The 19,979-nt window shown below is 38.7% G+C and overlaps 1 protein-coding gene across 12 annotated transcripts in view; it reads left to right on the forward strand.

The window, feature by feature from the left end:
- Positions 1 to 19,203, forward strand: part of LOC115223769 (RNA-binding protein 5) — a 101,056-nt gene extending 81,853 nt beyond the window's left edge. For 8 of the 12 annotated variants that reach the window (XM_029794422.2, XM_029794423.2, XM_029794424.2 and 5 more), the window contains 11 exons: positions 854 to 945; positions 4,078 to 4,402; positions 6,367 to 6,458; positions 8,436 to 8,612; positions 9,776 to 9,943; positions 10,633 to 10,686; positions 11,792 to 12,073; positions 14,224 to 14,289; positions 15,017 to 15,102; positions 16,822 to 16,948; positions 18,848 to 19,203. In XM_029794422.2, coding sequence (XP_029650282.1) covers positions 854 to 945; positions 4,078 to 4,402; positions 6,367 to 6,458; positions 8,436 to 8,612; positions 9,776 to 9,943; positions 10,633 to 10,686; positions 11,792 to 12,073; positions 14,224 to 14,289; positions 15,017 to 15,102; positions 16,822 to 16,948; positions 18,848 to 18,973 — 1,595 coding nt within the window. In that variant the 3' untranslated portion in view covers positions 18,974 to 19,203. The remainder of the gene's footprint in view (positions 1 to 853; positions 946 to 4,077; positions 4,403 to 6,366; positions 6,459 to 8,435; positions 8,613 to 9,775; positions 9,944 to 10,632; positions 10,687 to 11,791; positions 12,074 to 14,223; positions 14,290 to 15,016; positions 15,103 to 16,821; positions 16,949 to 18,847) is intronic. The other 4 variants (XM_029794428.2, XR_003882835.2, XM_029794430.2 and 1 more) reach the window with 4 other exon arrangements.
- The last annotated feature ends 776 nt before the right edge of the window (positions 19,204 to 19,979 follow it).

Genomic DNA, 19,979 nt, shown 5'->3' on the forward strand with positions numbered 1-19,979 from the left:
GGAGCCGGGTGCAGTCCTCTAGCTTGCCAGTTCCTGTGAATCTGCCCAACTCATGCCAGCATGGAAGACAGATGTTAAATGATTATGATGATGATGATGAATAGGCGTGGCTGTGTAGTTTAAAAATCTTGCTTCCCAACTATGTAGTTTGAGGTTCAATCCAACTGCATGGCACCTTGGGCAAATATCTTTTACTATAGTCCCAAGCCGACCAAAGCATTCTCAGTGAATATGACAGGCAAATTGAAAGAAATCTATTCTCTGTTCTGTGTGTGTGTGCGCATGTTTGCGTCTCCTTGTCTTCACATCATTTGATTGTTGTAAAAGAATGGCCTTTATTTGCAATATTCTACAAAAACATGTCTGGCCAAAGGGGAAATATTACCTTAATAATAATAATAATAATGAAATTATTGTATACAGTGCTCAGGTGCACCACAACTTGTCAGACAGTGCATATAAAGCACATGCAGTAGTGTACAAATGTCTGGAAAGCGAACAATGTATGATCAGATACATGCTTGTGTGTGTGTATGGAGGGGAGGAAATCAGGTGTAGTGTTGGCGAATCTCAGAAAGCATGGAAGTTTTGAAGGATGCAGTGCTGCTTGGATACAAGTGAAGGTTAGTGACAACAAGGGCATCCAGCTGTAGAATATTTTCCCCAATAAACGCTATCTGGCCCATGCAAGCATGCAAAAGTTGATGTTAAAAACAATGATGATGGATAAATCATCAGCTTCGTTAACTATCGTAATTGTTGTAAAATGTGAGTTCTTGTATTTTGTCTGAGGTTTTCTGATGTTGGTGTTAAAAGCTAATTCCTTCTTTTTCTTCTTCTTGTGTTTTAACAGCCGATTCCACCAATGCTGCAGCCGCCGTGGCACAAGCTGCCATTCAACAAGCCCAAGCTGCAAAACAGTACCAGAAACATTATCAGAAACAGGTAAAGCAAACAGTTTACTCTTGGAATAGGGTCTCTTTCGGACTTTAGCAAAAGAGGGTTGCCAGATCTATTTCCCGAAACCTTTGAAACTTTTCAAAAAGTATCCCAAAATGAGAATTTCACTATATATATATATATATATATATAATATTTTGGACTAAAAGGTTTATGTTGATTAGTGTGTTGAGTAAAGCACTGGGACACTTTGGGCTACCTGGTGTCATCCACAGTTGGGGTATATTTACATTGGATCTACTTCATATCAACATGGATCTTTAAATGAGACACAACTTTATGTATGAATGTAACTGATGAGACCCAGACTGCAAAATGGATGCAACACAAGATGTTGAACAGAGTCCCACCCACAAGGGACAATAGCAGGATGAGTCGAAACAACCGTTGTACAAAATAAAGATTAATACCAAATGCATCTTCTGATTACTTAAGAAACCATTGTTTTATAAATAAATATATCTGTATAAAAGTGCCCACATGACGCCATGTAAAAGCACATAAAAACACCCAGCACACTCTGTAAAGTGGTTGGCATTAGGAAGGGCATCCAGCTGTAGAAACCATGCTAAATCAGACTGGTGTCTGGTGCGGTTTGCCAGCTCTAGTCAAACCACCATGGACAATGGATGTTAAATGAAGATGAGTGATATACAGTGATCCTTCACCGCATCACAGTTTGTTATTTAAGCTTACCTTGGTGTTGTTTTGCATTTATAATAAAATAAATATATACAAATTATACAAATAATTTTAAAGATATACAGTACAGTACTGTATATCTTTGCGGATTTTCACCTATCACTGAGTGGTTTGGGAACATAATACCCACAATAGTCGAGGGATTACTGTGTAACACACACACACACACACACACAGAGATAGATAGATAGATATACAGGGTGATTCAAAAGTCGCCATACATAAGAACAATTTATTTTTTTATAAGAAACAGTTTTTTTTATTTAACTGTTTCTTATAAAAAAAATAAATTTTTCCTATGTATGGTGACTTTTGAATCACCCTATATATATATATATATATATATATATATATAAATAGGATTTCCTTCTGTTTATTTCACTCACATAATGCAGAGTAACCATTTAACTCTTCTGTGCTCGTCCCTCTATCATATTTTAGCCCAGTGGTTTTCAATTGGGGTCCACATGGCCCTTGTGGGGTGGTCCTTATAAGGTTTGCTGTTAAAATTTATGTGTCATGAACTGGTTATACTTCTGCATTGCACAAAATATTTTAATAATATTTTAAAATATAATAGGACTTTTTAAATATCAAATAGCTATAAGGGCCCACCTGAGTAAAATAGGGATTAAAGGGACCCATAAGTGTTAATCTGCTATTTGTAGTCCAGTCTGGCAACCCTGTTGGGAAGGGAGTTTACATATATAAGTATGTGTGTATATAAATGAATTTGGCTATAAAATAATTATATTATAGAAGAGTATATGCTGTGTGTGTGCATGCATATGTATACATCTATCTGTGTATATATATATATATATATATATATATATATATAAATAGGATTTCCTTCTGTTTATTTCACTCACATAATGCAGAGTAACCATTTAACTCTTCTGTGCTCGTCCCTCTATCATATTTTAGCCCAGTGGTTTTCAATTGGGGTCCATATGGCCCTTGTGGGGTGGTCCTTATAAGGTTTGCTGTTAAAATTTATGTGTCATGAACTGGTTATACTTCTGCATTGCACAAAATATTTTAATAATATTTTAAAATATAATAGGACTTTTTAAATATCAAATAGCTATAAGGGCCCACCTGAGTAAAATAGGGATTAAAGGGACCCATAAGTGTTAATCTGCTATTTGTAGTCCAGTCTGGCAACCCTGTTGGGAAGGGAGTTTACATATATAAGTATGTGTGTATATAAATGAATTTGGCTATAAAATAATTATATTATAGAAGAGTATATGCTGTGTGTGTGCATGCATATGTATACATCTATCTGTGTATATATATATATATATATATATAATGTACGTAGGTTCTGAATTGGCAGGATTATTAGAACGCTAGATGAAATATTTTGCAGTACTTGTTCCCTTTCGTGTTCCACTCTTGCCTATATATATATATTGGCACGAGCAGCACCTTGGGCAAGTTTCTTCTACTATAATATCTAGGTGACTAGATGGATTTGGCAGCAGAAACCGAAAGAAGCTCATCATGTGTGTGTCTGTGTTTGGGCTCCTCTGACAACCCTAAGCTACATGCAATGATGATGTTATTCATTTGTCTAATAACAAAGAATGAATTTGTGTGTGTAGGCATGTTGCTGTGTATTGATGAGGTGGAAAGTCAGTGTGTTGGACAAAAATATTTTATGGTATTTGGTTCCTTCTGTGTTGCACCCAGATTGACTTTGTCATTCTGTCTACTGCGGTCAATAAAATAAGTACCAGACTTGAGGGTTACTGGGTCAACTAGAACATAAACCCTGAAAGCAGTGCCCCAATATGGCCACAAGTCCTGTTACTGGAACCAGTAAAAGGCCAAGAGGTATGTGACAGACACACTACACGGTCGTGTGGATGGAAATTCTGATTCCACTTGAAGGCAAGCAGTGGTTCCTGGGTCTGATTGATAATGAATATTGGTCCTTGATCTCAGTGCAGTGTGGTTGATTAAATTAGTCTAAGTAATAATTGACTGCTCCTTTATTTCTTCAAACTCAGAAGAATGGTAAGCAAAGTTGACCTTGGTTAGATTTGAACTCAAGATGAAAAAACAGCTGTAACTAGATACCACCAAGTATTTTGTCCGTTGCTCCACCATTCTGCCAATCCTCGACGCAAGGCCGCTCATCTAAGGTGAAGGCTACAAAACAATTGTATTGTCCCTAGTATGTTACTGGTACTTTTAGCTTAGATGCAAAGCCACAAATTTTGTGGGGAAGGGCTAGTTGATTAAACCAAACCCCAGTATATGACTGGTACTTTATTTTATCAACACCCTCCCAAAATAATGAAAGGTAGAGTTGACTTCAGCAAGATTTTAATATTCCGAGGTCAACTTGTGCCTCTCATTGGCCATTTACCAATGGTTTGTAATGGTCAGCTTGTCGTTTTCAAGGTGCAAGAACAACAGAAATTGGCTGAAATGTCTCCCGAGCAGCGTTTGGCCCATCTGGCTCAGAATTGGTCACAACAAAAAAATCTTTCTCCATCTTCACAGTCTTCCCAGGCGCTATCAGCAGCCGGAACCGCAGCCACGGCAGCCGCCGTAACAGTTGGCGCACCCACCACCGTCGACGTGAATGCAGATGGCAGCACAATCACTGATAGTTCTACGCATAAAGGCTCGCCAACCGTTTCCAAACTGCCTGTTCTACAGAGTTCACAACCTGCCTTTCAGACGCCAACAGGAATGCCAGTCAATGACGAGTACCCCAAATATCGTAAGTATCTTAAATTCTACACAACTCATGTTTTTTTTTTATCCCCTTCCTTTTCTCTCTCTCTCTCGCTCTCTCTCTCTCTCTCAAATTCTGTCTCTGTTCTATCTTATCTAACCCCTCCTTATTTCTAATAAACCTACAACCAGTATAGTGTAAGAATTCTCATGTAAATTTTTGAACTTTCTCTCTTTCTCTTTTACATGCTTCAGTCATTTGACTGCGGCCATGCTGGAGCACTGCCTTTAGTCGAGCAAATCGACCCTGGGACTTATTCTTTGTAAGCCCAGTACTTATTCTATCGGTCTCTTTTGCCGAACCGCTAAGTGACGGGGACGTAAACACACCAGCATCGGTTGTCAAGCAATGCTAGGGGAACAAACACAGACACACAAACACATACATATACATATATACGACAGGCTTCTTTCAGTTTCCATCTACCAAATCCACTCACAAGGCATTGGTCGGCCCGGGGCTATAGCAGAAGACACTTGCCCAAGATGCCATGCAGTCGGACTGAACCCGGAACCATGTGATTGGTTAGCAAGCTACTTACCACACAGCCACTCCTGCGCCTCATAACATTTTTCTATCAAATAATTTTCATTCACATAAGTTTGTGTGTGTATACACAGGGGGTGCTATAAAGTTCTTGCCTTTGGGTAAAAGAAAATACAGGAGGATCAGTTAATTATGATTTTATTGAACATATTCTCCTCTCAGGTTCACACATTTATTACAGCGGTCTTTCAGTTTTTCTAAACCCTGTAAAAAAAAGAACTTGGAAGGCTGAAACTCCAACCAAGCCTTTTGCAATACCCTTAAAGCTAGGAACTTTTCAATACTCCCCACCGTGTGTATGTGTGTATTTATTTCTTTATTGCTCACAGGGGGCTAAACATAGAGGGGACAAACAAAGACAGACAAAGGGATTAAGTCGATTACATCAACCCCAGTGCATAACTTGTACTTATTTAATCGACCCCGAAAGGATGAAAGGCAAAGTTGAACTCAGAACGTAACGGCAGGCACAATTATGGCTGTGTGGTTATAAAGCTCACTTTGCAACCACAAGGTTTCGGGTTCAGTTCCATTGCATGGTACATTGGGCAAGTGTCTCCTGCCACAGCCCCAGGCCTATCAATGCTTTGCGATTAAATTTGACAGATTAAAAACTGTTCAGGGCCTCATGTGTGTGTTTCTCCTTGTCCTTGACTTTGTTGGATGGTTGTAAATGAATGTGACTGTCATACAAGCAGTGTCGTTTATTTCTAATCATCTGCAAATCATGTCTGGCATTGGGAAAATACTACCTCCCTTGGGATCAGGCGAGGGTTGGTGACAGGAAGGGCGTTCAGCAGATCCTTTCGGTTTGAACGGCAGTTTTTAACATAATTTCTAGGTAACTAAAAAATTTAAAACTTCGTATACTGGTAGAATGTGTTTATAAAACATCTTTTTCTTTTGGCTTTATTGAGAAAATTCTATAGTTTGTAAGATATTTGTTGTTTTTTCTTCTTCAATTTCTGCAATTTCAACCAATCAATGACATCTATTGAGGTAAAAAAAAACATTCTGTGCCGTATGAATATGTCCCTCGTTTAAGAAACAGATTGGGTTTATTTACATTTCTGAAGAAAAAAAAGATACCCTTCCCCCCTAACCCTAACCCTAAAACAGATTGAAATGCAGTAGATCGATACTAGGGTCATAATTATGGGTGACAATTTCATATGACACCGCGAGAAAAAACTGCCATTCAAACCGAAAAGATCCCATTCAGCCATAGAAAATCTGCATCAGTTAACTCCATCTGACCCATGCAAGCATGGAAAACTGGACATTAAAATGATGACGATGACGTTTTATATTTGTGTGTGTGTGTGTGTGTGTGTACATTCAGTAAATTGTCAATGTAAAGATGAATGCTACCCTCTGTAAATTGTTATCCGTTTTCTTTACAGCATCACCTGATGTTTGTACCTATCAGTATGACGACAGCTCTGGATATTACTACGATCCTTCCACTGGACTCTATTACGATGCCAACTCTCAAGTAAGACACACTTTTAATACTTTCCTCCTCCTCATCATCATCATCATTTAATGTCCATTTTCCATGCTAGCATGGGTTGGACGGTTTGGACCAGGATCTGGGAAGCCAGAAGGCTGCACCAGGCTCCAGTCTTGATCTGACAGTGTTTCTACAGCTGGATGCCCTTCCTAACGCCAACCACTCCGAGTGTGTCATGGGTGCTTTTTTTACATGCCACTGGCACGGAAGCCAGCCGAGGTGGCGCTGGCATCGGCCACGTTTGGATGGTGCTTGTTACATGCCACTGGCACAGGGGTCATCACAACTACAATTTCCATTGATTTCCTTTTTTTTTTTTTTTTTTTGTATGACTACACTTCTAATGAAATAAGCTTAGCTGTGTTTAAATAACTCTTATCATCATCATCTTCATCATAGGTGCAGGAGTGGCTGTGTGGTAAGTAGCTTGCTAACCAGCCACATGGTTCCGGGTTCAGTCCCACTGTGTGGCATCTTGGGCAAGTGTCTTCTGCTATAGCCCCAGGTCGACCAATGCCTTGTGAGTGGATTTGGTAGACGGAAACTGAAAGAAGCCTGTCGTATATATATATATATATATATATATATATGCGTGTGTGTGTGTATTTCTGTGTTTGTTCCCCTAGCATTGCTTAACAACCGATGCTGGTGTGTTTACATCCCCGTCACTTAGCGGTTCGGCAAATGAGACCGATAGAATAAGTACTGGGCTTACAAAGAATAAGTCCCGGGGTCGATTTGCTCGACTAAGGGCGGTGCTCCAGCATGGCCGCAGTCAAATGACTGAAACATGTAAAAGAATAAAAGAAAAGAAAAAGAAAATCCTTCTGTTATGGTTCCATTCACATCGAGGCTGCTTTGGATAAAGTAACCAATCAAATTCCGGGATTTATTATTCCCAGTATTCAGTTGGTTTCTTCTCGAACCTTCTAAAGGAAGAATGACTAAAGTTGACCTCGACAAAATCTGTACTCAGAATGTAATGGGTTGGTCACTAAACACCACAAGGCATTTTAGCTGTCCATCTAACAATTTATTCTGCCAATGTAAATAAAAATAATCAAGAATTTGGAAAGATTTTGCTAAAATGGCTGACTTTGTCGTTATTGTGGTGTTTGGAACAAAATTTAAGAAAGGGTTTCTTGCATAAACTTTTAGCAGAAGTTCCAATCTAAATATTGAGACTGTTCTGATACGTATTCAGACAAGTAAACGTATCTTTTATCTTACATTTGTATCAGTCATTAGACTGTGGCCATGCTGGGGCACCATGTTGAAGAATTTTTAGTTGAATGGATCGACCCCACAGTACTTATTTTAATTTTAATTTTAAGCCTGATACTTATTCTATCAGTCTCTTTTGCCGAACTGCTAAGTTACCAAAGTGATATAGGCACACCAACACCAGTTGTCAAGCAATGGTGGGGAGGGGGGAGACAAATACTTTCACACTGAACGTAAAACGCCTGAAGAAATGGTGCCCAGCACTTTGCTGATGCTCTTGCAATTTTGGAAACTTGCCACATTATAATAATAACAAGAGCACTCAGAGAACACAAACCTCCTCTAAGGCAACACCAACATCCTCTCAACGATTAGCCAGAGATGATTTTTAAAATGAGAATATCTGAAATAAACTCGACTGCTCTCACAAATGAGAATACTAAAAATGAAACTGACCGCTCTCAAAAATTAAGTAAATAAAAACCGGAAGAATAATCCAGAATCCTTGTCCAGTACCAGATCGTTCCCAAAATCTAATCAGTTCGTGCTAATCACAAGGTCAAACATACCTGAAAGTTTTGTCCAAATCCATCCAGCGGTTCTTGGGATATTTTGTCCACAGACAAACAAACAAATACAACTGAAAACAATACCTCTGCCTTCGCTAAGGCGGAGGTAATAATAATGATAATGACAATAATAATAATGTGTTTCCTGTTTATTATCTATTTCCAGTATTATTACAATGCTTCCACGTGCCAATTTTTGTACTGGGATGCTGAGAAATCCACTTATCTACCTGCTCCAACTGGGGCTGGAGGTCAGCAATGTGATGACAAAGATGGAGACAACAGAGGCAAAAAGAAGGAAGACAAGAAAGAAAAAGTGAAGATTGCCAAAAAAATTGCAAAGGTACTTTGAACCCAAAGTGTTCCCCCACCCAAAAATATTTACCATATTTACTCATGTAACACCCTTCATTTAAATGTTAATTCTTGGTATTAAATTTTTTCCTTTTCCATATTCAGATACCGGCTTTGCCCTGTACATATCACACCCCAGTTTTTTTTGGGTTTTTTTCCCCAGTTAAAATCTCTATCTCTATATATATAAACGGTAAAATGTCTGCGTGCATGTCCTTTATAAAAATCCACAATTTTTCAGTTAGAGGGCTCGCACTTTCTATGGTCATTCAAAACCGTCCAAGGGTGGTCGTGCACATCTTTACATCTCCCCAGTCACCCTGCAAAGCCATTAAAAAATCAATAGAAGTGACTTTTTTGTGAATTTTCTATTCAAAACCCAATCAAAATACCCAAAACTTGATACGCCAATTGACTGCCAGCTAGCTGTGTGTGATTGGTCAGAGATTTGGACAGTACTCGCGTGTTTGTGCGCACACATGCAGCTGTATATGTATGCACTAGCACTATGACCTGGCAACGCCGGGTCATAGTGCTAGTCTAGTATAAAATAGTGCAACTTTACACCAGTAAATTTGGAACATAGTGAAATCTATTGGTTGGCTTGTTTTATTGATCATAATTGTGTATAGTAAAATTACTTGCGACTCTTTGTTGTATCTGATGGCGTTACTATAATGCTGAACCCTTTCCAAAACGGATTTATGATTTGTTTGGCCTCTTAAGAAATTTTAACTTTATAAGCGTGAAAGGAAAAGATTAATAGTTATTTGTAATATATTTTTATGCAGGCGTTCCCTGATACTTGGAATGTAGTCCAAGGGTTCTCCAAGAGGGGAAAAGTTAGGGAACACTGCCTTAACCCTTTAGCATTTAAAACAGCCACATCCGGTTGAAACATTCTATTTTATGCTCAAACTGGCCAAATCTGGCCTTTCACACCTACCCTACAATGTCATTCTAAAACTGTACAGTCACATCATAGAATCTCAAAGGTACCAGATAATGCCTGATTAATTCAAAATAATGTGACTGCTAAAGGGTTTAGTTAAGATCACAGTCTAATCTGATCCAGTATGTTGCTATTTTAAAGAGATAGGAATTTTTGCTGTTTTTCAAATGGTGTTTTATGTTTTTTTTTTTTTCTTCTAGGATATGGAAAAATGGGCGAAAACATTGAACGCTCAAAAGGAGGCTATCAAAGAAGGTTTTAAGAAGACAAGTGTAAATATCATAGGCCCCATTGCTCCTATGAAACGGGTGATTGAAGAACGTGAGTCTGCAACTGCTGACGCTGGCTATGCAATCCTTGAGAAAACGGTAAGCGCTCTGGTTTAAGATTTTCTAGTGTAGACATCTTGTGTATCATTATCATCGCTATCGTTTAACATCCATCTTCCGTGCATGCATAGGTAGGCTGGTTCACAGGAGCTGGCCAGGTAGAAAAATTACCCTATGCTACTGTATCTCTTTTGGCAGGGTTTTTACAGCTGGATGCCCTTCCTAACACCAACCTCTCTGCAGGGTGGGCTTGGTGCTTTTTATGTGGCACTAGCACAGGCAAGGTTAGTTTTGGCATCATTTTTACAGCTGGATGCCCTTCCAAATGCCAACCACTACACAAAGTGGACTTGATGCTTTTTACGTAGCACCAGCACTGGCAGGGTAACCAAGTAACTCGCAAGACAAGGGATTATGAGAGGAGCAGAGGCATTTGAGGAGGGGAACTTGTGCCAGAGAATGAAAGGTTAGAGGGTGACAAAGAGACAGAGGCAGAAACAGGTGTCTTGCTATAACGGAGGGGGGGCATTGGAGGTGGTGACCCAGTATCAGATGATAAAAGGTTATTCATAGGAGGATAAGGTGCACCCATCATCTTTTGGATGCACATTTTATCATCAGATCAGAATAGTTGGCCGAGTGTAAATGTGTGTGCTGTAACAGTTTCCATATTTCTCTTCTTTTCTGTCTTCGTTCTAAGCTTAATCTCTTTCCTTTAATTATTGCAGAGTAGCGGCAGAGGTCTAGAAGACAAACGGTTAATGCCCCCACCTTGTCCAATGGTAAGTTCCTGTTGTAAACATCCTTCTTCTGCCTGCAGAGTCTTGACTGCCAAATTGCAAAGCAGATTGTAATTACTCTATACTACTGGTATTTGGTTTAGAAATACACCACTTCTCTCTCTCTCTCTCTCTCTCTCTCTCTCTCTCTCTCTCTCTCTCTCTCTCTCTCTCTCTCTCTCTCTCTCTCTCTCTCTCTATGTCAGCTTGGAATACAGATAATGGATTATGATGAAGATGTGTCTGTGTATGTTGTGTATACCTTTAAAATTATTTTGCAATGTGTCCATACTTCACCACCACATGGTTTCAGGTTCATTTCCACTGCTTGGCACTTTCGGCAAGTGTCCTCTGTAGCCCCAGGCCAATCAAAGCCTTGTGAGTAGATATAGTAGATCAAAGCCAAAAGAAATCCATCTTGACATCACATGATAGTAGTAGTATAAGAGAAGTGAAATAGAACCTGTGTGTGTGTTTATTGTTGGCATAATGACCCTCCCAAGATACTACAAAATCTGGTTTAAAACCTGATTTTGCATCAAGAATCTTGCAGGCTAAATACAGGAGAGAAAAAATTAATTAAACTAAGTTCAGTAAGTTTTGAAAATGTGTGCATGATTGCTTTGTTGGTAAAGATTGGGTACTAATTAGCAGCCTAATAACTGGCCTCAGATTAAACATATTTGCTTGAGTGAATCATCTTTATATATAAAATTGAAGTTGTGTGTGTGAGACTCTGTCTCCCCCGATTTAGATTCCTAACTACTCCCACATTTTGCGGTGCAGTTTAACCAAAAGCAGGTATCTTATAGTCGTCATTCATATCAAGCCATTCTGGGTATTAACGCGCATCTACGATGAGTCTACGATTTAAAAAAAAATTTACCATCATTTTTCCGCATTTTTAATGATTTTTGCTCGGGTTATATAAGGGAAGTAAGTCTCTAAAAATGCTTATATAGTTATTTCCTTTACAAACCCGAGCAACGCCGGGCGATACTGCTCGTTGATAATAAAGCGGGTAGGTACCACATTTACCTTCTCATAGTAGACTTTGCTTGCAGTTTGCCGTCGATATACTCTAACGGTTTTTGTTCTCTCTCTTCAGACGCCTACTGAAAAAGCAGCCGCGGCAGCTGCAGCAGCTGCCGCCGCTACTGAGGCAGTAGCAGCCAACAATCCGGCCCTTGTGGCCTCATATGGAGGTGACAGTGATTCTGAGGACGAATCATTTGAGACAACGCCAGCCCCTGGCAATACCCAACGAACCGGTGTCCTTGATGAGGCCAAGCTGACTGACTGGAACAAACTCGCCTGTTTGCTGTGCAAACGACAGTTTCCCAGCAAAGAGGCCCTCACAAGACACACGCAGCTCTCTGATTTACACAAGGTAAGTTTTTTTTTTTCCCCCCTTTACCAAAGCATTTTTCTCCATTGTCATTTCAGAAAATAATATATCGGCCCCATTGATGCCAACCCACCTGACATCATCACTGGTTCTGTGACTGATCATGTTTAAATTCTTAACCCTTTCATTACCAACCTGGCTGAAACTGCCTCTGGCTCTGTAGTACAGATGTCTTGTTTTCAGAAGTTTGAATTAAAATCTTCCACCAAACCTTAGTCACAATTTATGTTCCTAACACTAGCTGAATGATAACTAAGTTATTTTACTAAATTCTTTGTTATATTTAAAATTAATTGAAAGAAACACAGAGCATCTCAACAGAAATATGGTGACAAAAGGGTTAAAATATATAATAGAGAAACAATTCTTAATCCTTTTGATACCAACCTGGCTGAAATCACCTCAGGCTCTGTAGTACAAATGTCTTGTTTCCATAAGTTTTGAATTAAAATCTTCCACCAAACCTTAATCACAATTTATGTTCCTAACACTAGCTGAATGATAATACTAAGTTATTTTACTAAATTCTTTGTTATCTTTAAAATTAATTGAAAGAAACACAGAACATCTCAAAATAAATACAGTAACAAAAGGGTTAAAAGTCTTCCCACCATAATTTTATGAAAGAACCATTCAAGTCCCTTATGGCTATCTTCATAATAGTTTCAAAGTTTAGCACAAAGCCAGCAAGTATGGTCGGGGGAGGTGTAGGTCAGTTACATTGACCCCAGTGCGCAACTGGTACTGCTAGCATCGACCCCCACCCCCAATCCCAAGGGATGAAAGGCAAAGTTGACCTCAGCGGAATTTGAACTCAGAATGTAGATATGGATGAAACCCCAGTACTTGGCTGGTACTTTATTTTATCAACACCCTCCCAAAATAACGAAAGGTAGAGTTTGGCAAAAGACACCAATAGAATAAGTACTAGGCTTACAAAAAATAAGCCCTGGGGGTCGATTTGTTTGACTAAAGGCGGTGCTCCAGCACGGCTATAGTCAAATGACTGAAACAAATAAAAGAATAAGGTTTTAATATCTAATATTTTAACATGAGATAGAATGGGGTTTAAACAAGCAACCTTAAGAAAAGAGACACACACAAATGTAGTCTCGTGCATAGCCATGCTAATATAGAATCACACCCACAAACACACACACACACAGTTAGATGTACACATAAATATAAACAGATATTGACACATAGGTTACACATAACCTTTCATTATAACATACATCATCATCATTTAACGTCCGTTTTCCATGCTAGCATGGGTTGGACTGTTCGACCGGGGTCTTGTAAGCCATGAAGGCTGCACCGGGCTCCAGTCTGGTTTGGCAGTGTTTCTACAGCTGGATGCCCTTCCTAATGCCAACCACTCCGTGAGTGTAGTGGGTGCTTTTTTACGTCCCACTGGCACAGGGCCAGAGGAGGCTGGCAAACAGCCACGATTGGTTGGTGCTTTTACGTGTCACTGACACGGACGTCAGTCAGGCAGCTGCCACGTTCGGACGGTGCTTTTTATGTGTCACCGGCATGGGTATCTTAACTACAATTTCCATTTAATTTTTATTTTGATGTTGGTGTTGACGTACTTGACACAATAGGTCTCCTCGAGAACAGCGGTACATCAGAAATCATATATGTTAGTTAGTTAGTTCATTTTTTGGCTCAAAAAGCAAAAAGCAAGGCCATGTAGGGGGACATGGAGTTATGTACAGAGTGGTGTTCATGTAAAGAGTTCAGGCCACTTGAGGTCAAGGGAGACTTTGAACCGAGCGGTCGTCGGCATCTTCACCATCTCGTCTGGCAGCTTATTCCACGGATTCGCAACCCGGACGGAGAAAGCCCCTCTCCGATTGAGATGAAATCGTCGCAGATATATATACACATATACACCCATAAGGTTTACTCTCCTTTTTATTTTCCTCTTCCGTCGTTTAAAAGACATGCCAGTCGAGTACCGGTGGTGATGGTAACAGTGTGTCGTAGGGGTTACGCTTGAAATGACTTCGATGCCACCCCCTTCAGAATCTGTGGCCTTGTATGTGATGTCTATGAAATCATTGTTGTTTTTTGGGTTTTTTTTTTTTTCTTAACTGAAAGCATTGTCTGTGTTTTGTTTATTGCAGCAAAATCTTGAAGTGATGAGGAAAAAATATAGCTCTGGTGCAGCTGATGGGGATAAAAAAGGACCGGTAGGAAGGCTTTACTCTGATCTCTCCTTATTTCGTGCATGTATGTGTGTCCTAAATATATGTATGTATGCATACACGTGTGTGTGTGAGTATATATGTGTACATACATATATATATATGTGTATGTATATGCATGTACTGTATACAAACACAAGTGTGTATATGTGCTCTATAAATTTTTTTATACATATTTCATAGGTTTACTTCTGTTTCCTTTTAAAAGTCACAAGGTTTATTATATTAAAACTGTCAGTAGTGATTGGGCTATGGGCTGTGGCCTTATTATGTTATGCACCACACAAACCTTAACTTTTTTTCCATTCATTTTTTAACTAAACGGAGCACTTCAGATGCAGTGGTTTCTGAACGGGCAACTGCTAGGTTTTGGCTACGAATGTTACCCTTAGACATAAAAAATGCTTTATTACACATGTGATGATGTTGACAATGATGACGATGACCGTCATCGTTACGATGACGATCGTGATGTCTGTCAGCTGTTAAATGCTGCAACTGCATTGTTACATTGCATACGTCGAGAGTACGTAGTAGTCTGAAAAAAATAACAAAAATAAAAAAAAACTGGAGCCTTTTTTTTTTTTCACTCATTTTTTTTTTTCTTCTGTTGCCTTCCCCCCACTCCCGACGCCGCCCTTCTCCTCCTTGGATTCCGTTCTAGCTCTCTCTCTATCTATGAGTGTTCTTACTTGCTATTGTTCCTCCCCAGTACCGTGACCGTGCTAAAGAGAGAAGGGAGAAATATGGAGCGCCATCCCCACCTGAGCCAAGGCGCAAGTTTGAGGCGCCTCTTGTGTAAGTTGCTTTTATGTATTTACAAGAATCGAGCTGTTTTAGAATGGGCACAGGCGATTTTTGCAGAAGAATGTTATTTCTGGGTGTTTGCTGTAGGGGTTTCCAGTTTTTGATCCTTGTTTTAATCCTTCACTTTAACAAACTTACGAATTTTGGTTTCATTTTCAGAATGTTTAAAATTCTAATGCTTGGATTTCTGGCTCGAAGCTCCTATCAAAAATTCTGTTTTTCTTTCGTTTAAATTTAATCTTAGCTTTAAGATCTTTTTCTCTTCTTTTTTCTTTTTTTTTTTTTTGAAATTCTAAATTGCAACATAGCAAAGATTAAATAGTTTACATGCACATAGACACACACACATATATATATGTATGTGTGTGTGTATGTATATATATATACATGTGTATCTATATTATGTAGACGTGTGTATATCTATGTGTATATGTATATATACTTGTATATGTGCATAGATATATATGTATATATATATATATATATATATATATATATACACACATATATACATGTATATGTACATAGATATATATGTGTGTACATATATATTATGTATATGTACATATAAAAATGTATATATACATGTATATGTGTATATGTACATATATATATATATATGTATATGTATATGTATATATATATGTATATGTATATATATATATGTATATATGTATATATATATATGTATATGTATATATACTTGTATGTGTACATAGATATATATGTATATATACTTGTATGTGTACATAGATATATATGTATATATACTTGTATGTGTACATAGATATATATATATATATTACATCATATGTATATGTGTATATGTATATATATGAGTATGTAGGATCAAAGAAATATAAGGAATTATAGTTGACCTTTTCATCCCCTGTCCAGTGTGTTAATCTAACGATTGTAATTTCACCACTGATTAACAAGCCACTGACCTTCATTAGCTGATCATCCTCTTTTGTGATAAAACCTATAATATATATTCACACACACAACACAGTAGAAAGCTGCACTCCATTAACTGCATTCAGCTGAACGTAGTTATCATTTTGAATGGTTACCGAGAGATAGTTTAGTTGACCCAACGTATAAATGCACGTAGCACTGCCAAATAAGGGCATACGTATTAGTGTTATCACAGTTTTTTTTTTTTTAGGCAAATACTTCAGTTTTTTTGTTTATTTGGGAGGGTTTTTTTTTTTTAGATAATTAAATAATTTTTTTTTTGTTTGTTTCCTTTGCTGTTCTGTAAACTTGTGGTTTTGTCTCAGAGATCATATAGCTTGCTGTCTTGGTGATTTAACTAACTCCATATTGCTAACTATTTAACCCCCCACCACCGCCGCCGCCGCCACCACCACCACCATCGTCATCCTTGTCCGACCGTTACGACGTTAGCGTACACTCTCTTCTTTCTTTCTTTCTACCTGGAATGACACTACACTAATTAGTTTAATTAACGTGTGCTTGGATTGGCAAAAAAAAAACCCAGAATCTTTTTGCCTCTTATAGCGTGTGTCTGGATAATCTAGTCTCTCACTCTCACTCTTTCTCTAAAATATAAAAATATATATATATATATATATACACGCACATAATATATATATTAATATATATGTGTGTCTGTCTGTATGTGTGCATATATGTATACGTACGTACGTCTGTCTGTATGTATGTGTCACCTTTCCTGTGTTGTAGCTACGAGGAACCAACCAAGCAAGGTATCGGAATTGATAACATTGGAAACAAACTGCTACAGAAGATGGGGTGGAGTGAGGGACAAGGTCTGGGTAAAAAAGGTCAAGGGATTGTTGCACCTATCCAGGTAAACTTAAGGCATCTCTTTCTTTCTTTCTTTCCTGCTTTTTTTTTTTTTTAATTAAAAAGATTTTTTTTTTTCTTTTTGGCATAATTGAAGACATGTTGTCTTTATATTGGCTTGCTGAAATAATTAATTGTTCTAGATATCGTTATGGTTGAATAAATAGCTGTAGCATGGGCTGATGATCCATCAGGTCGATTACAGTTATTTTTGTATCTAAGTTTTATTGTTGCTGCTGTTGCTGGTGTTTAACCCCGAGTCAGCCCTGATCAGGTCGACCTGTGACTAAAGGCATTCAAGAATTGCATACCCCTGGAATATATAATTCAGTGTGTCTTTTCACACACACACCCATGGTACTAATATGTGGTTTGGAGTAAATTTGGCTGTTATTTCTAACTGGTCAGTCTTCCTCATCATTTTTATGGCACAGGCATAACTACGTCTCACCTTGGGCAAGTGTCTTCAGCATTGAGCAGATTTGATAGATGGAAACTGAAAGAAGCCCATTGTCTGTGTCTGTGTTTGTCCCCCACCACTGCTTGACAACCGGTGTGGTTTTGTTTACATCCTTGTAACTTAGCAATTTGGCAAAAGATATCGATGGAACCAAGCTCAACTAAGATTCTTTGAAGCAGTGCCCCAGCATGGCCACAGCCTAACGACTGAAACAAGTAAAAGACAAAAGGCCGATGAGTTTTTTGTGTGTGTTTCTTCACTCTTTTGGGGGTCACAAAACCTCGTAGGGAATGCTTTCCTTTCTGTTCTAAATATGCCTCAGAAAAAAAGGGATTACTTCATCAACCTACTAAACAGGATGGTCACAGCTAGATTGTCTCTGACAACAGATTTGTGTCAGTCAGTTGGTCTAGGGTTATTTATAGAAATAACAGCCAATTGCCCCATAAATCACATCGTTACCATATTGGTAAAAATTAGAAACACAATGGGTAATTTTATCCTAGGTACCCTTAAAAAAGATGGGTTGATCCTGGCTTAAATGCCCTTTGATCATAAGGCCTACTTGATCACAATTTTGACTCGGGGTTAAACAGCAGCAGTAGCCCTTCGGTGCTCCTTTTTTGCATGACAGCCTTTCAGTATTGCTCTTTACACAGAAACCGTTCATTGCTCCTTCTTCTACGGCTGCCCTTCAATGCTCCTTTTTTACACAGAAACCTTTTGGTGCTCCTCTCTATGCAGCAGCCCTTCATTGCTCCTATGTTGAGCTGTAGGGGCCATCACACTTTCGGGAGTGTGTGTGCTGTTGACTCCATATTACAGTTTGTTATACCATAACTGTAATTAATTTCCCCCCTCCCTTTTTTTTTTGTGAATGTTTTCAAATGGGGGTGTAACCCCAAAACCACATGTACCCCAGGTATTTCATAAGTAAAAACTTTGCAACACCTGACAGATATATGAGACACCTTGTAGAAATCAAGAATTTTATGTTTCTCCTCGTCTTATCTATAACTCTCTTACTCTCTCTCTCTCTCTCTCTTACTCTCTCTCTTTCTTTCTCTCTTCCTCTCGCTCTCTCTCTTTCTTTCTCTCTTCCTCTCTTTCTGTCTTTCTTTCTCTCTCTCTCTTTCTTTCTCTCTCACTCTTGCTCTCTCTCTTTCTTTCTCTCTCTTCCTCTCTCTCTCTCTCTTTCTTTCTCTCTCACTCTTGCTCTCTCTCCTTCTTTCTCTCTCTTTCTTTCTCTCTCTTGCTCTCTCTCTCTCTCTCTTTCTCTATCTCTCTTTCTCTCTTGCTTTCTCACTCTCTTCGTCTCTCACTCTCTCTTGCTCTCTCTCTCTCTCCTTTTCTCTCTCTCTCTCTCTCACACAACAGTCTCTACCTTGATAATGGTGATTCTTACATGGAAACCACCCTCTCTTCTTTTCTGTCTCGTTTCAGGCCCAACGGAGATTAGCGAGTGCGGGACTCGGTGCTCGGGGAGCAAACATTGTCTGTGATGTCAGCGACTCTTACAAAACGGCAGTGAAGAAATCCATGTTTGCACGTTACCATGAACTCGAATGAACTCAACAACACTCATTCAATGTCTGTCCGCCATGTCATGTTCTCTCTCTCTCTCTTTTTCTCTCTTCCTTGTACATAGTTTGCTGCTATATATTCTTCACCACCAACAATTATTTGTTCACCACCACCACCACAAACTTTTTTTTTTTTGGTCCTTTTGCTCTCGCCCTCTCCCTCTGCGTCCCAAGCTCTCACTCACTCACTCTCAGATCTGTTGTTCCAGATATTGGGAAAAGACAGTTTTTTTTTTTTCTGTTGTTGTTTTTTTTTTTATAAAGGACGAAACAACATTATTCTCCTTTCAACCTTTTCCATCTCTTTCATCATTTACCATTTATTAAACCATCATTTCATTAAGCATAAACCAAGAGAAAAAAAAATTTTTTTCAAAAACAAAAAAAAAGTTATAAAATTTCGGAAGAAAAAAATAAAACATTTTTTGAAAAAAAAAAAATTTGATTTTCTTATATTTTGTTACTGTTTTATATCAGTCTTTTTGATTATTATTTGTTATTATTATTTTTTTTCTTTGATTGCTGACATGGGTTAGATGTATATATTACTGAGGTATTGTATTTCAGCTGGATGCTCTTCCTGTTGCTAACCCATAGCTGGATCTCTTATTCCAAACATCTTCAAAGGCACAAGATGGAACCTACACTCGCCTCCTTATGAGAGCTCAAAATCTCTCATGGAAGCGTCATCCAACCAAAGTACAAATATATGGGAAACTACTACCTGTATCATCTCTTGTGAAAAGTAGGAGAGTCCAGTTTGTTGGACATTGTTGTAGAGCTGAAAACGAGGTAACGTCTGCTCTTCTCCCCTGGAAGCCATCTGCTCGCGATACCAGAGGGCGCGCACTCTCCTACCCTGATGTAATCTCCAGGGATACAGGCATCCAGCCACAGGACCTCCGTAATGCTATGATGGACCGTGAAGTCTGGCGTAGCATGGTAAATTCCATTGTCTCGACCACGGTCGAACAATGATGATGATGTAAGGC

The sequence above is a fragment of the Octopus sinensis genome, linkage group LG24, assembly GCF_006345805.1.
Source record: "Octopus sinensis linkage group LG24, ASM634580v1, whole genome shotgun sequence".
Lineage (NCBI taxonomy): Eukaryota > Metazoa > Mollusca > Cephalopoda > Octopoda > Octopodidae > Octopus > Octopus sinensis.